General features: G+C 39.1%; 1 protein-coding gene across 1 annotated transcript in view; it reads left to right on the forward strand.

Moving 5' to 3' along the window:
* LOC115022123 (sodium channel protein type 4 subunit alpha-like) overlaps positions 1–14,598 on the forward strand; it is a 32,334-nt gene extending 17,736 nt beyond the window's left edge. Inside the window, 11 exon segments of the mRNA XM_029453001.1 lie at positions 3,031–3,429; positions 5,942–6,059; positions 6,175–6,329; positions 7,130–7,303; positions 9,213–9,335; positions 10,188–10,460; positions 11,160–11,213; positions 11,297–11,438; positions 11,714–11,814; positions 11,976–12,246; positions 13,249–14,598. Of these exon segments, the coding sequence (XP_029308861.1) occupies positions 3,031–3,429; positions 5,942–6,059; positions 6,175–6,329; positions 7,130–7,303; positions 9,213–9,335; positions 10,188–10,460; positions 11,160–11,213; positions 11,297–11,438; positions 11,714–11,814; positions 11,976–12,246; positions 13,249–14,480 (3,042 nt within the window). The 3' untranslated portion in view covers positions 14,481–14,598.
* Positions 14,599–15,968: the final 1,370 nt, after the last annotated feature.

The following is a 15,968-nucleotide window of genomic DNA, read 5'->3' on the forward strand; positions in this document are numbered from 1 at the left end:
TGCTGTCCAATGGAGCCATAGCAAGGATACGTATAGTTGTTGGTCCATCCATACGGTGATTTATTTGTCCAACTGTGTGCTGTAAGCTAACATTAATGAAAACAATCCCGGAAGCGCAGAGGGCCAGCAGTTGCAGCATTTATTTATGGTCAGTGTAATTTTACTTGGAATGTGAGGATTTGAGATATAAAAAAGCATACATTCTGGTGTTGAAGTCTGTTTCTCTACAACAATATAAGCTTGAGAGAGTAAAATGTAGGTTTTTGGTTTATGTATCTTTAATCTCTTGTGTTTATCATACATTCTTTTTGATAACTTTTCTCCGAGACGGTGTAATACTCCCACACAGTCGAAATATTCTTTAACTTTTCTTTGTGCACACGTGTGCAAGAGGTCATGCAAGATTTGTGTCCAACCAGTGGCTCCTTTTTCCGAATCAGCAGCTGCAGTAGCAGCATATGCTAGCTACTGTTGTCCGAGTCCGACCGCAAATAGCCAACACAACATTTAGCCCGCTCAAAATATATGTGACAAAACAGATAAACATCTGGCACTATCATTGCTGAATGTCATCTTTTTTGCCAAAAGGCTGATGGCAGTCAACACAGCAAATATGGGCCGATACCAATGTTTGGACAATGAATCGGTGTATCCCTAAATGTTATTATTATTATCATGAAGTTTTGCACTGTAATATTTTAAGGATTTCTTTTCATTCCATTTTTTTAAGGGTACGTTTAGACTACTGGCCTCACCTTATTAAACATTAGCAAGCAATACCTGATGTAATGCAAGCCCAAACAACAACAACAACAACAACAACCAGCTAGTGGATTTTTCATCTTATGTTAAGCACATTTTAGAATAGTATTATACACTGAAATATGAGCATCATCTGCACTACAATCAATTCAGTTCTGTCCCATAACACTTTTAAAACCCTGTCAGGCTTTTTTAAAACTGGAGCCAGGCTTAAAGTGCAGAGGGCCTGTTGGATATGGTTCAAACACCTGTTCCCAGCATGCCCTCTGTTCCCTCTGCCATTAAATGCTAGTTTGATTCTCATTTAATCCTATTCTCTGAAATGTATCTGTCAGTCAGAAACGTTTAAAAATCTAAAATATGTGTTACATTTTGACTGGATGATGGCTGATAAATGATAGATATATAGATGAATATAGATAGTGCTATTTAAACTAAAGTATCTATGAATACTAAATAGCATAGTTATGTATTTCCTGACAACATATACAGCGACAAAATGTCAAAAACAATTATTCAAACTAAGTCATAATCATACTATAGAAAAGTTGTTAAACAAGAGCAACTGAACTTGCTATGTTATTATATAACACACCTCAGTTTGGAGGGAAGTTCTTTTATCACCTTTCCAAGACCAAAGATGCAAGAGTGACAGTGACAGGAATGGATTTAACAGTTTAATTTCCTTTCTGCTCTAACATCTGTCCAAGGGTTAATTTAGCTGCTTATTTAATTACATTTTTAGACTTAATGCTATACTATAATACTATGGCTAACTAGCCCGACCCTGGAATACACTAACAATACTGCTCCTTCATTTCCACGTCTTCTACGTGGATCATCAGCTCCTGACTTTGTTTTGTCTGGGACATGTAGCTTCAGCCTGTCTTCAGTAACTAAGACAGGGCTTAGCAAATGGTCAATTGCAAAATATCCTGACTTCTCTACCTCCAGTACCATCAAATCCTCTTTACCTTGGTGGTTTCACACCAGGTTACACCTTCTGACTGTTTAATGGGCTATTTTATGAAAAGTTCACTTGCACACATTTATTTGTGTTTCTGGAGGGCCTACCAACAAATTACACCCCAGTCAGTTTCTAATGGGATGCCTCGGTCAAAAAACTCTTCAACAAGTCATTCAGATGTGGCTCCTCTTCCTATGTCACACTCAGGCTCATTAAAATATACCGTCCCCATCTGAGTATTTCCACCCACGACTTAAGAACTACGTTTGCAGAGGTGCTCCATATTTTATTGCAAGCGAATCAGAGTCAGTATTGACTTTTTCAGGAGGGGGTCTTAAACAGACAGGTGCTAAAAACTGAGCATTTAAGGGTGAATACAGTTATATTCAGACAGACAGTATGAGAAAAATTATAATAATAACATTAAAGCATGTTCTAGTAGAAACCCAAAATACAAGTATGAACCTGATAAAGAGCATGATACTGTATGTCCCCTTTAATACTCAATATATCTTTGAATAATCTATTCTGCCCTTTCAGTAGAACTGACAAAAGATGACGACTTAAAGAGCACATAGGAGCTTTTCTTGTTATGATACAGAGACCTCCACTGACCCTGTTGTCTTGTTAGGGCAAAGACCAGATCAGATCACAACAGTACTGGTCTTATAGAGTTTAATGGACAGAAACCTCCCCTGCACATGAATCGTGGGAAAGCTTTTTATCCAAGGGATTATCCAGGATGCTTAGGGGCGAGAAGGCTGGAGGGCATTCATCACTAATCATCTGCTCATGCTCCCCATCTCTGACTGGCTCAGTGGCTAAAGATGATCCTTACCAACTGTGTACACACACACACACACGCACACACGCACACACACACACACACTCTCTCTCTCTCTCTCTTACACACACACACACACACTCGTTCTACAGCAGAGTTATGCTTGATGCTGCTGCTCTCTAAACTAGTAGAAAGATTATGTGGGAGTTGGATGCTTGGGAAATTGAGTTCAGTGTCAGTCAAAGCCATATATCAGAAGATCCTCCTAAAAATACAATGCAGGGTTTGCCAGTGTTGACAAATTATATAGGAGCTCATGTCATGCACTCTATGGCTTATTCTTTAGCTTACAGGCTAACTATGCTCTGATTAGTAGAGAAAGTTACACGTTGAAATAAGCACAATGTAAATACAGCATTTTCTGCCATATTCAGGCTAAATGGCTATAAAATGATGACAATGTTCCGATATTTTTCCAAATTGAATGTAATGTAATGTTACATTTGTCTGTTAACAGGTGTTGAATCTTTTCCTGGCCCTGCTGCTCAGCTCCTTCAGCTCCGACAACCTCTCTGCTCCAGACGAAGACGGCGATTTGAACAACATCCAGATTGCCATCGCCCGCATCCATTCAGGTTTCTCGTGGCTCACCTCGTGCATCCTCAACCGCAGCTCAAAGCATAAGCAGAAGGCCAAAGAAGCCGATCAGGTCACCAAGCTGGTTGGAAATCACGTCGAAAGCAACGGTGGGATTTTTGGACGCTATGGAGAGAAGTACATCTTGCCAGATGGGGACAGCTACATGACAAACCCGAACTTGACTGTCATTGTTCCTATCGCACCTGGAGAGTCCGATGTGGAGTTTCTGGAGGAGGAGGAGATTTCTGAGTCTTCAGAGGATGAAGACAACAAACCGGTGAGTTTTTCACCTCCAGATATGTGTTTACACTGGAACTGAACCCTCATGGTTTACTGTAGATGATATTTTCTACCAAAATAGTTTTTGTGAAAGAAATGATCCACACCATTGCTACCGCTGTTACATCACTGCTTTGGGTGAATCCACAAGCAACATAGTCAGACATTTCACAGCAACATTGGTAAAGCAAGAATCCAAGTTAATTCACTTCTGTGTTGTATATCCTCCTTGTGTTTTACCTGAGTTCCTGTGGATTTCAAACTTTAATTTAAACTAAATTAACCATATCCAGGTTGTGTGGATTCCAGTACCTCAGCAATTGTGACCTTATTATCATAGTATAATGTTTAACAAATGTTGTTATTGGCCACCTTTCTGTCTGCCACAATAAGGCGCTGTGAACCCTAATCTCGATCAGATAGTAAGACAACAAGCATGCAGAAAAGCAGAGGTGTAAAAAATAATAAATACTGTGATACTAGTTCTAGACATAGAGCAGAGCCATCGTTAGTGTCAATCGTGACCCCTGTGTTCTTACTACAAGTCGAAATGTCTGCTGTGAAAAAGGCCTATAATCTTAGGGACTGTACGAATATTAAAAGGCTTTTTATTTTGGGAAATACAGTTATTTGCTGTCAAGATATATAGGCTACCACCTTCATGTCAGTACACTAAACATGGGGTTAGCTTTGCTTAGCACAAAAACTGGAAACCGAGGGCAACCGCTAACCTGACTCAGTCGACATGAAACACAATCTGCCTACCAGCACCGCTGCAGCTCACTAATTAACACGTAATATGTTGTTTCTTGATTCCATTCAAAAACGGAAGAGTAAAATCAACACATTATGGTCTTATGGGGTAGCCTACTGCTTAACAAGCACACGGCGGTCGATGCAGTATCAGGATTTTGTCATACCGAAGTGGCCGTGGTTTCATCTTAAATTGGTTGGAAAACGATAGCCACAGCCAAGCTAACAGTTTCCCCCTGTTTCCAGTCTTTGTGCTAAGCTCAGCTAACCGTCTCGTGGTGTTAGCTTCATACTTACAGTCTAACATTTAGAACTTCGAACTAACAGCAAGAAAGTGAATGAGCCTATTTCCCAAAATATCCAAGTATAACTTTAAAATGTTACATGCACTACTGTGATTAGCACAACTATTTAAATCTGAGAGGCAATGTGACTGGAAGAATGTGTATTATCATTTTTGTTTGGATTTTGTTTAGATCCAACAGATTAATCCCTCGGGATTAATAAAGTATCTATCTATCTATCTATCTATCTATCTATCTATCTATCTATCTATCTATCTATCTATCTATCTATCAATCATTGGCTGATTTGCGGACCTACACAACTCTCTCTAAATGTCATGGGTTTTCTCAAGCAAACCTCTCTCTCTCAGCCTCTCCTTATCAAGCTCCCTGTTTCTTCCTCTTGCCTTACTCTCAATCGCCCTTCCTGTTTCTCCTGGATTCGTCTATCTGTCAGTGTCCTGTGGGTCAGGGGCTTGTTGAGGCGGAGGGTGTGTCTCTCCTGTCCTCTCTGGCAGGCAGACAGCAGCAGGCCAGATGTGGAGCCAGGCCCTGCAGAGCAGATTAAAGTGACACAGCTGAACAGAGCCAGGCAGGGCCAGGCTGAGCTGAGCGGGGTGCAGTCTGGCGCTCTCTCTTCCTATTTCCCTGCCGTGCTCCGCTCCACACCACACTAGAATTAGGCATCAGAGAAAATGGAGAAAAAAAATAACACTCTATCAGCTTAACTGGTCATCAGCAGCTGCTTAGCCATAAAAAGAATACATTTTACATGTGTAGAGCTTTGAATACATACTAAAAATGGCAAGATTGTGGCTATTAAGAAGTTGGTAATGAATACAATGTCACTCTACACATTCTTTTTTTAATAGTTCATTTTAAAGAACAAAAAGCAATCAGCCTACATGTGCATGTATCACAACTGCATGTGGCAACAATTGTCTTAAAATATCATCATATGCGCATTTTCTCTGCTCTGTTTTCGAGCACGAACACTGGTTATGCTGGTAATCTGGTCTCTCCAGGTCTTGCGGATGCTCTTTAATGCTGGATCAGATTTTGCAGCAGTTTATAGGATTGAAGCCCCACCTCTGCCCTATAAATCGTGTTAAATATGTTGCACACAGAAATCTCATCAAAATTGTATTATGGCGCAGAAGAGATTGAAAGGCATGGAAGTGCATCTAGGTGAGCTAGCTTTTTGATGGGATGAACCCACACTGAATACCGTGCAGGAAAATGCTGCTACGCTGCCCTGTTTGGTTTAAAATGTGTAAGCATGTTTCACATATGGCCACACCTCAACCCTTGATGTCACAGTAGGTGTTTAGCCTTTGAAAGCTGATGGAAAACACTTGCAAAATCCATCCGTCTATATTCTGCTATGCATAACAACAGCATTGGTTCACACACTGTTTAATGAAAATATAAGTTAGAAATGTATTATTAACACTGAGACTTCTCACTACTCAGGAGATGATCAGCCTATCAGAAGGCAGCACGGTAGATCTGAGGAAGCCTGGAGAAGAATTGGACAATTTATCAGAGCTGGCTGAAGAGAATATGGAGCCTGAGGAGTGCTTCCCAGATTGTGAGGATTTAGAGTGTAAAATGATTAATATAAAATACAATTAAAGCTTTTTTGTATAGCATATTATCTTCATGTGGTGTAACCTGTGCTGGTTTGTTTTTGCCCTCCCGCCCAGTCTGCTTAAGGCACTGTCATTGCTGTGAAATCGATACCAGCCGCGGCCTGGGCCAGGCCTGGTGGAGGCTGAGGAAGACCTGCTACCAGATTGTGGAACACAGCTGGTTTGAGACTTTCATCATCTTCATGATCCTGCTCAGCAGTGGGGCTCTGGTATGGAAAACTCCATTTATTATTTATTATAACACTATTTATTTTGAAATTAATTAAAAAACCCAACGTTTTCAATCCTGTTTGATTTGTTGTCATTGTTATTGTTTAATATTAAATAACTTTAATAATGAGATCAGTCATAAATCCTCCTTTTTCCAACTGACTATATACAACTTACAATCCGAAGTGTTGTGGTTTCTGTTTGTAGTGTGTTTGTAGTCCGAGTAGTATTGACCAATCATGTTTGAGGCTTTGGTTGCATGCAGGTAAACAGTAGGAGAACAAAAGAGGTGGAACACATTGGCCGAAAATACAATCTAGGAACACATCGGCTATTGTCTGACGACGATTTAACTTTTTCTTAGCTTTTTTAAAAACGACCTTCATTTATATGCATATATTTGTATAAAGACTAGCCGAAAACATCGCCTCTCAACCCCAACTCCATTCTCGCGTCTCAAGATGCTAATCAGACTGTAAACAATTGACTTGTCAATGACGGATGTCTTGGCCAAGATATGTCAGACCAATAGCTGATGGGTTTAGAGATTGCCCCCATAGTTCTGAAGCTTAACGGCTGAAGTTTAATGAAAACCTTTCCACAGTGGTTTCCAGCAGCATGTTTTCTCAATGTGGTTGAAAAACTATAATGCATAATTCTCGTATCTAAAACCACTGGTTTCCATAACTTCTTAAAGTTCAACTGAAGGTACAATTATTATACAAAAAGTAAATTGTTTTGTATGTTCAACCGACAGTAGTGGTGTGGTGGTGTGATGTCCTTGTGTTTTCTCAAACAGGCATTTGAAGATATCTACATTGAGAAGAGAAAAGTCGTAAAGGTGGTGTTGGAGTACGCCGACAAGGTTTTCTCCTACATCTTTGTGCTGGAGATGTTCCTCAAGTGGATTGCATACGGCTTCAAGAAATATTTCACCAACTACTGGTGCTGGCTCGACTTTCTTATCGTGGATGTAAGCAAACATTTTGCTGTGTTTTCATTGCACTACATGAAAGGAGGCTGGTAATATAAAATAAAAATCACATTTTGAGATTGAGGTTGAAGTCTAACCCCTCTCATTGCCGCTGAATGTTGCTTTTCATGTTTTGTGGGATCTACAGGAAAGCACTTGACAATCCCTATAAGCATTAAAACAACTGGCCACCTTCATGACTAAAATCGTGCTTCCTCCACCCTCAGCTACTCCTATATAAAACAATCTCCATACAATTGTTCTACGACCTGGATCAATCAGCTACAGGCATACATATAAATCACACACTAAGTAGTTGCTACATTGTATAATTTTAGATTTGATTTTACGCCAGGATTTTACCAGACAAATTAAAATAATGCTATTAAGTAAAATGGAGGTGGCTCTGTAGTGGTCATCCAAAGTGCCCGAGTCGAGCAGTCCCTTGACTTCCTCTGATTTCACCTGCTGTTATACAGATTGCCACAGACCGCTCTATTGTTAGGGTAAGTTGTAGTTAGCAGGTCCCAGGTGAGTATGGGCTCTGGGATTGGAAACTTGCATCTGCCTCACAAATTGCTTCTGTGTTTCTTCACTCGTAAGTGCTTTCTGTTGTGATATCAAAAGCCACTGTCGTGTTTCCAGAGGCACTTCTTATGAAATGCGCTAAAAATGTAAAAAAAAACATCTGAACAGTCATTCTTTGAATCAGTTACTTCAGGACTTTGGCTTTTATATCAGAAACAAACGCAGTACCATTTACTCTAAGGTTTATCTACAGAAGATGTACTTTAAACAGCATATTAAACCTATAAAAACGTTTCTTAACAGACATTTTTGTCAATTTAGAAATGCACCGGTTGAGCTCGTCTAAACTGTTGTTTCTAATTTATGTGCTGAGTGTTATTTGTTATGTCTGTTTAGAAGAAAAGACAAATCCTGTTGATCCTAGTAACTACCTAACTTTCGTTTTCTCTCTATGAAAACTACAACCTTACTTTCTCTTACAATGTTTATAATATTTTTCCGTCCATACTTTCTTGGAGCCAAAGACTTCTCTTGTCCCGAGAATAAATTTTGAGTATCTTCTTTAGATATATTGGACAAACACATGTGTAAATAGACTTTTATAAAGAAATTCAGACCAATGGGACCTTATTAGTCCTAAATTATTTTTTAATTAACTTTTTGGATGAATTGGATGCAAATTGGGAGAAAACAAATTGGCAAAGATAGATATAAATTCTTTATAAAACTCACTCTATTTGATATATATTCATATTCTATATGCATATATAGCTGAGTATGCATTCATGGACACCATTTGTCCCTATGTGCATACTTGTCTGTGTTTTGTCATCATCAATCATGACATTAAATTTATTTCATTTATATCATGCCATTTTCATTCATAGCCGTCATCCACGGGCCATTCAACAGCGGAATACCATTTTGTTTTGTCCGTTTTGGATGTAGAATAGAGTGGAAGTCTAAATTTGCTAAAATATTACACAACAACCAAACCAAATCTAAATCTCAAAAATTAAGTCATTGTGTTCCTAACTGTGGAATGTCCCAAAATACACAAAAACTCAAAATAATAATAATATTTTTTTTAAACGGCTCTTGAAATGTTTTCTACTTGTCTTTTATGGTCTTTTATTATATAATTTCAAAAGTTATATAATTGTTTCGACAAATATATGCAGTTCTTCGACTAATGTGCTGATAAAACTGTGTGTGCTTTATTCAGTGCTATTTACAATGTTTTTGTTTTTCCTCTTATAAAAAACCATATTACTACATTACCACCAGGTTTAAAGGTTTAAACATGAACAAGTATTGACATACATATTTAAATCCATTTTATGATTCTCACAGTATACACGTCTTTCTGTACTCCACATAGGTGTCCTTGATAAGCCTGGTAGCTAATTCACTGGGATATTCCGACTTTGCTGCGATCAAGTCCCTGAGGACTCTGCGGGCTTTGAGACCTCTCAGAGCTCTGTCCAGATTTGAGGGCATGCGGGTGAGAAATGTGTTTTCTGAACTACACTGATGTAACATATCCATATATAAAACAGAGTTTCTGTTTTAGTACTTTATGAATAAATGTCTGGATTATTACCTCCACCATGGAGGGTATGTTTTCACTCTAGTTTGTCCATTGTTCTGTCTGACAACTGGATCATCTCCAAATTATAAAAAGATTCCCATTGCATTCCCAAGTGACATAAAGTTCAGACTAAGGATGTGTTGGACTGTTTGATGAAGATAGTTGTTAGCCATGCTTGCAGGGTGGCTCTAGTGATGGCAAGGTTAGTCAGTTAATCGGTCAGTCCAACACTTTGGTCCAGACTGAAATATTTAAACCAGGGTAGCTACATTTACCAGCCAAATGCTGGTAAATTTGAATCACCAACCTGCCAAAAAAAACAATGGTAATCTATTGAGTGGTTGGTAAAAACAAATAGATGGACAAGAAAGTTCATTTTAAACCTGATTTCAACTATTCAACGGATTGCCATGAAATCTTGTACAGACCTTCATGGTGCCTAGAAGAAAAATGCTAATGACTTTGGTGATCCCCTGACTTTTCCGATCGCACAGATGCACATTTGTTGTTTTGAGTGAAATTTCTCAACTAAATACCTTGGTTTACAAAAGAAGTATTGCAAAACTAATGACATTCCCATCAGCCTCAGCTGTACTTTGTGTTTACTGCCAATTAGCAAATAGTAACAGACTGAGATAAATTAGAAACAAGCTTCATAACTAGATTATATTGCTGAATGGTTTAAAGATGTGGGCAGGGATTAAGAAACTAATAGAGATCCTCAGGACTGTGAGACTAACCTGTATTTTACCTGTTGCTCATCAGGTGGTCGTGAATGCTCTTATTGGAGCCATCCCTTCAATTATGAATGTGCTGCTCGTGTGTCTCATCTTCTGGCTCATCTTCAGCATCATGGGGGTCAACCTGTTCGCTGGCAAATTCGGGAAGTGCGTGAACAGAACAGGCTTCATCCACAGTGTCTCTGTAGTCAACAACAAGTCAGAGTGCCTCTCTTTGAATGACACCCAGTTCTACTGGACAAAAGTGAAGGTTAACTTCGACAACGTGGGACTTGGCTACCTTTCCCTTCTGCAAGTGGTATGTTTTTTTGTGCTGCAATGTATGGAAGTTTATCAAATTCAAACACGCTTTCATTTGAGGAATCATGTAGGGCTGTACCCAAATCAGATTTATTTTTTTTTTATTCGGATTTGTCTGTTCAATACAAAGATTCGAAAGATTAGTTTTTTTCAACTCGGTGGGTCAGGAACGACGCATTTCCTCCCAAGCGGTGCGCCGCAACTGGCTGTAGGCCGATGTGTAGAGGCGTGAAGGTTGTTCGCAATCTGGCAGCAATGTCAGCAACCCACCTGACCTGTCTTAAAACACAGACCCCGTCTCGTTTACCATTCTTTGTGCGTGACCTTTTGCCGTGCCATCGCCATTCATGTCTATAGCCTACAACCACCTGTGGGAAACACTGTTCACATGAATTTTGCAAGGCTGCTCGCCCTTCTAGAATAGTAAAATATAATGTAATGCACAATGACAAAATAAATAAAACAAAAAAACTAAGGCTCGACTTGAAGAATTTCAATTTGACTGACGGATGATTCGACTCATCGACATTTAGGGTCAACCTTAGAATCATGTTGTTTTTGTGTCATGAAAAGTTAATGTGATCATTATAACAGTTGAGGCAATTTTTGTAATGTTTTTCTATTGACAAAGTCAATGATTCACAATGTATTGCAGGGCCCAGACAGTAATGCTGTGTAATATTGTATTGTATTATAGGCTACATTTAAAGGATGGATGGAAATCATGCATGCAGCTGTTGATTCCAGAGGAGTAAGTATTTCTATCTACTTCCAGGGCCTTCATCATAAACATGTTACAATAGCCTGCTGACATTTAAAACTGTTTGCTTTCAGGTGGAGGAACAACCCATCAGAGAAATCAACCTCTACATGTACCTTTACTTTGTCGTCTTCATCATATTCGGCTCCTTCTTCACCCTCAATCTCTTCATCGGTGTCATTATTGACAATTTCAATCAGCAGAAAAGAAAGATGAGTATTGGCAACACTTGCCCAGATCGCTTGGTATTTGCAAATTATTCTGTACAAGATAGATGCAATTTAGCCACTCAGTCACAAAGAATTATACAGATTTAAATATCTTACATATTTCATTATCAAGGCAAAACCCAATATGAAGAATTGTGTGCAAACACTAACTGACCCAGTTTAGAAGGAAATATCTTGTTTCGCCATCTTCTGTTGATCACTAAACAATTATTTTAACATGTGTCTGTAAAAATAATGTTAGATGTTTTTGCTTATACTTAGGTGGACAGGATATCTTCATGACTGAAGAACAGAAGAAGTACTACAACGCTATGAAGAAGTTAGGATCTAAAAAGCCTCAAAAGCCAATACCAAGGCCTACGGTAAAATCAAATAATTCACACTTTTCAGACATTGACATTTTATGTTGTATTAATAACTTCCAAACATATGCATATCAGATTTTTTGATTTGATATCAGCCTGCCCGTAACATTCTTGGTAATATTGTACTAATAATTGCCATTTGTAATTCCCAATCCTAGAACATTCTCCAAGCCTTCTTCTTCGATCTTGTGTCCAAGCAAGCCTTTGACATCATGATCATGATGCTCATCATCATCAACATGGTGACCATGATGGTGGAAACCGACGAGCAGTCAGAGCGCATGGAGTCCATCCTCAACAAGATCAACCTGGTCTTCATTGTGATCTTCACCACCGAATGCCTGATCAAGATCTTTGCCCTCCGTTGTTATTTCTTCACAGTTGCATGGAACATCTTTGACTTTGTGGTGATAATTCTCTCCATTGTGGGTAAGTATAGACACTAAAAAGAGATACACTTTGATCTATTGCCTCCGCCAAGGGCGTTATATCTTTCAGTACCATTGGTTTAACTGTTGTTTGGTAGCAGAATATCTTAACACTGTCAAATTTTATTTTTTATTTTTTGCTATTTTCTCTTGGACTTCTGTACATCCTTCAATGACAGAATTCTGGCAGATGTATCCACATCCAGGTGCAGAATAAAATCTCTAAACATTTCTATTATTCAAATGCAGCCTTGACAAAGGCTTTGTAGTTTATTCTTTATTTCCGTCCGTCGTTCCTTTAATGTTAATTCTGGGATGTGACTTTTTGGCATAAAAGATAGACTTCTGGCTACTGTTCAACAAATTACAATATGTAGGAAAGTCTTAAAGCAAACTAAATCATTTTATTTTTTTAACCATTGGGAGGCAGTGGAACAAGCTATAAATATAACAGAGGTATTATCACCTTATAGAGTTCTTATGGCTAACATTTTAACAAACAGTTTTCTATTTACGCATCCAGTAGACATTAGCACTTACTTATTGTTGTGCTCTGACCACCTGGTGAATATAAATCCAGTATTCACTCTTCTTTTAGCTCTGTTTTGGTTTCCATCAACTTCTGAGGAAAATATATGGCTCTTTGTGCTCCACTATGTTAACCAAGTAGAAGCTAGCTTGGTCTGACATTTGGTGCTGGACAGGTAGAATACAGTGGGTTTAGTAGAAGTTTGCTTCCTGCTGAGGCTACGAAACGAGGTTGTTGAGAGCGGTGAGAGTGGCCCGAAACAGTAACGTTTTGAGCTGAGGGGAGCTGCAGAGATTTTTTTTTGGGGTGTTTTTTTGTGGGTTTGTCACTATGACCGACCCCTTTCACATAACACATAGTAATTTGATCCATTGTAAATATAAACATTTTGATAAGTGAAGCTTTAAGTATATTTAAGTGCATCATTGTGCAATAAGATCAACCTGCTCTTGCCTTGTCTTTCTCTCGTTTCAGGGATTGTTCTTGCAGACATCATTGAGAAGTACTTTGTGTCTCCGACCCTGTTTCGAGTCATCAGACTGGCAAGGATAGGACGTGTACTTCGACTTATACGCGCAGCCAAAGGAATAAGGACTCTACTGTTTGCCTTAATGATGTCCATGCCAGCACTGTTCAACATTGGCCTCCTGCTTTTCCTCGTCATGTTCATCTATGCCATCTTCGGTATGGCAAACTTTGCCTACGTGAAAAAACAAGATGGGATTGACGACATGTTTAACTTTGAGACCTTTGGGAATAGTATGATCTGCCTTTTTCAGATCAGCACCTCGGCAGGCTGGGACAATCTCCTGAGTCCTATAATGGCCAACTCCCCAGAGGAGTGCGACCTTTACTTTGTGAATACTGGCACTAACACCCGGGGTAACTGTGGCAGCCCCTCCATGGGCATTGCTTTCTTTGTCAGTTACATAATCATTTCTTTCCTCATTGTGGTAAATATGTATATAGCTATCATTCTGGAGAACTTCAGCGTTGCCACAGAGGAGAGTACAGAGCCACTGAGCGAGGATGACTTTGAAATGTTTTATGAGGTTTGGGAGAAGTTTGATTCTGAGGCCACGCAGTTCATTGAGTTTTCCATGCTGTCAATCTTCGCTGACACTTTGTCGGAGCCACTGCGCATAGCCAAGCCCAACAGGATCAAGCTGATATCCATGGACCTTCCCATGGTCAGCGGGGATCGGATCCATTGCCTGGACATCCTCTTTGCCTTCACAAAGCGTGTCCTGGGAGAGTCGGGTGAGATGGACGCTCTCAAGCAGCAAATGGAAGAGAAGTTTATGATGACCAACCCCTCCAAGATTTCCCACGAGCCCATCACTTCCACACTGCGCCGCAAACTGGAAGAGGTGTCCGCGATCATCATCCAGAGGTGTTACAGGAGGCATCTGGTGCGCCGGCAGATGAAGCAGGCATCCTACCTCTACAGACAAATGAACTACGAGACTGTAGTGGATGTAGAGAATGCTCCAGCAACGGAGGGGCTGATAGCCTCCATGATGCAGCACTATGGGCTTATCGGGGTGGAGATTGAACAGACAACAGAGGACACTCTAATGTCCTCACCACCATCTTATGAAAGTGTGACCCGGGCAGCCAGCGAGCTCTCTGAAGTTGTCAGATCTATATCCAGAGACTCTGAACTCGGGGAGCCTGATGAAAACTATGAGGAAACTTTCCTTTGAGACTCGATTGTGTGGAGAGTGTTCGTGTGGATTTTGTCTGTTTTGTTTACAGCAGAGAGTATAGCTAAAAATAACTCATGGTCAAAGAGATGAAACTTTTTTATATATTAGTAGATGCCGAGGATATATGCAATATTTTTAAGTAACTCAGTCTCTGTTTAAATTGAACAACCCAGAAGTCAATTTTGTGACACATTCACAACCTCCATAAGAGGAAGTTATACTTGTCCTCACACCATCTAAAAAATATACATTTGGCAGATTAAATTAAGTTTAAAACATAAAGATAGAAATCATCCACTTTCAATATGAATAACACATGGGCTTACATGTGTTCGCTACATTCACTCAAAACACCATATGGTCTGCAGTTCATTTTTTACATATCAGTAAACACAGAACATCAACTTCAACAGAGGAACCTTTGTCAATATTAAATTCTTATTTATCATTTTCATTAAGCACAACTTGCAGCAAAATGTTAGATTTCTTCACACATTATACATGCTTTATGCGCAACAAGCACTTGCTAAATGTTTCATAGGCCAAATGGCTCATGTCGTCTTTTTTGGACCTGTGTTATTTGTCCAAGTTCATCATTTTTGCCAACCCTTGAAATTGTTGTCCTTTGAAATTTGTATCTGAAATAAAATATCACCTCAAGGCCAAGGAAGGGCAAGACACTAAAGGGACAAATAAAATGCAGTTCAGCTAATTTACCAAGACAGAAGGAGACACGGACATACACAGTAGGCTACCCTGCAAAACAAGATAAACAAACAAACAAAGTTATAAAGAGGCCTCTAAAGAAATTATTTTCATAGGCAAAAGTAGCTAACAAGTTAAAGTAGCCGACTATCTAAAGTAGCTAATAAACTAAAGTAGCTAACACACTAAAGTAGCTAACAATCTAAAGTAGCTAACAACCTAAAGTAGCTAACAACCTAAAGTAGCTAATGATCTAAAATAGCTAACAAACTAAAGTAGCTAATGATCTAAAGTAGCTTACGATCTAAAGTAGCTAACGATCTAAAGTAGCTAACAATCTAAAGTAGCTAACGATCTAAAGTAGCTAACAAACTAAAGTAGCTAACAAACAACACAATTCAGATAACATTAACAGCAGTTCTTACAGAAAACAACATTTGAAAGTTTGTAAGAACAGATTTGAGCAGTTGACAGACAATTATGTATTTTCACATTTTCTACAAATGCAATATATTTTGTAGGCCTACGCATGTTCAACATGTTTTAATATTGATACAAATTCCACTGCAGAGGCTCTGAGTTTTTGAAAGACAACATAGCCTACTGCAGCCATGCAGTTCCTAAACCTACAACCGGCTAGCTAAAAGCAAATTGACAATATTGAACAGCACTCAATTCCTACCAAACATTTCCTAGTAAGTTAATACACTGTAGCTAGTGGGCTATATTGTTAACTAATGTTGACATGAGGAGTGAATTTGCATTAATTCAGCTGCTATG

This window comes from Cottoperca gobio, chromosome 17, assembly GCF_900634415.1.
Source record: "Cottoperca gobio chromosome 17, fCotGob3.1, whole genome shotgun sequence".
In the NCBI taxonomy this organism is placed as follows: domain Eukaryota; kingdom Metazoa; phylum Chordata; class Actinopteri; order Perciformes; family Bovichtidae; genus Cottoperca; species Cottoperca gobio.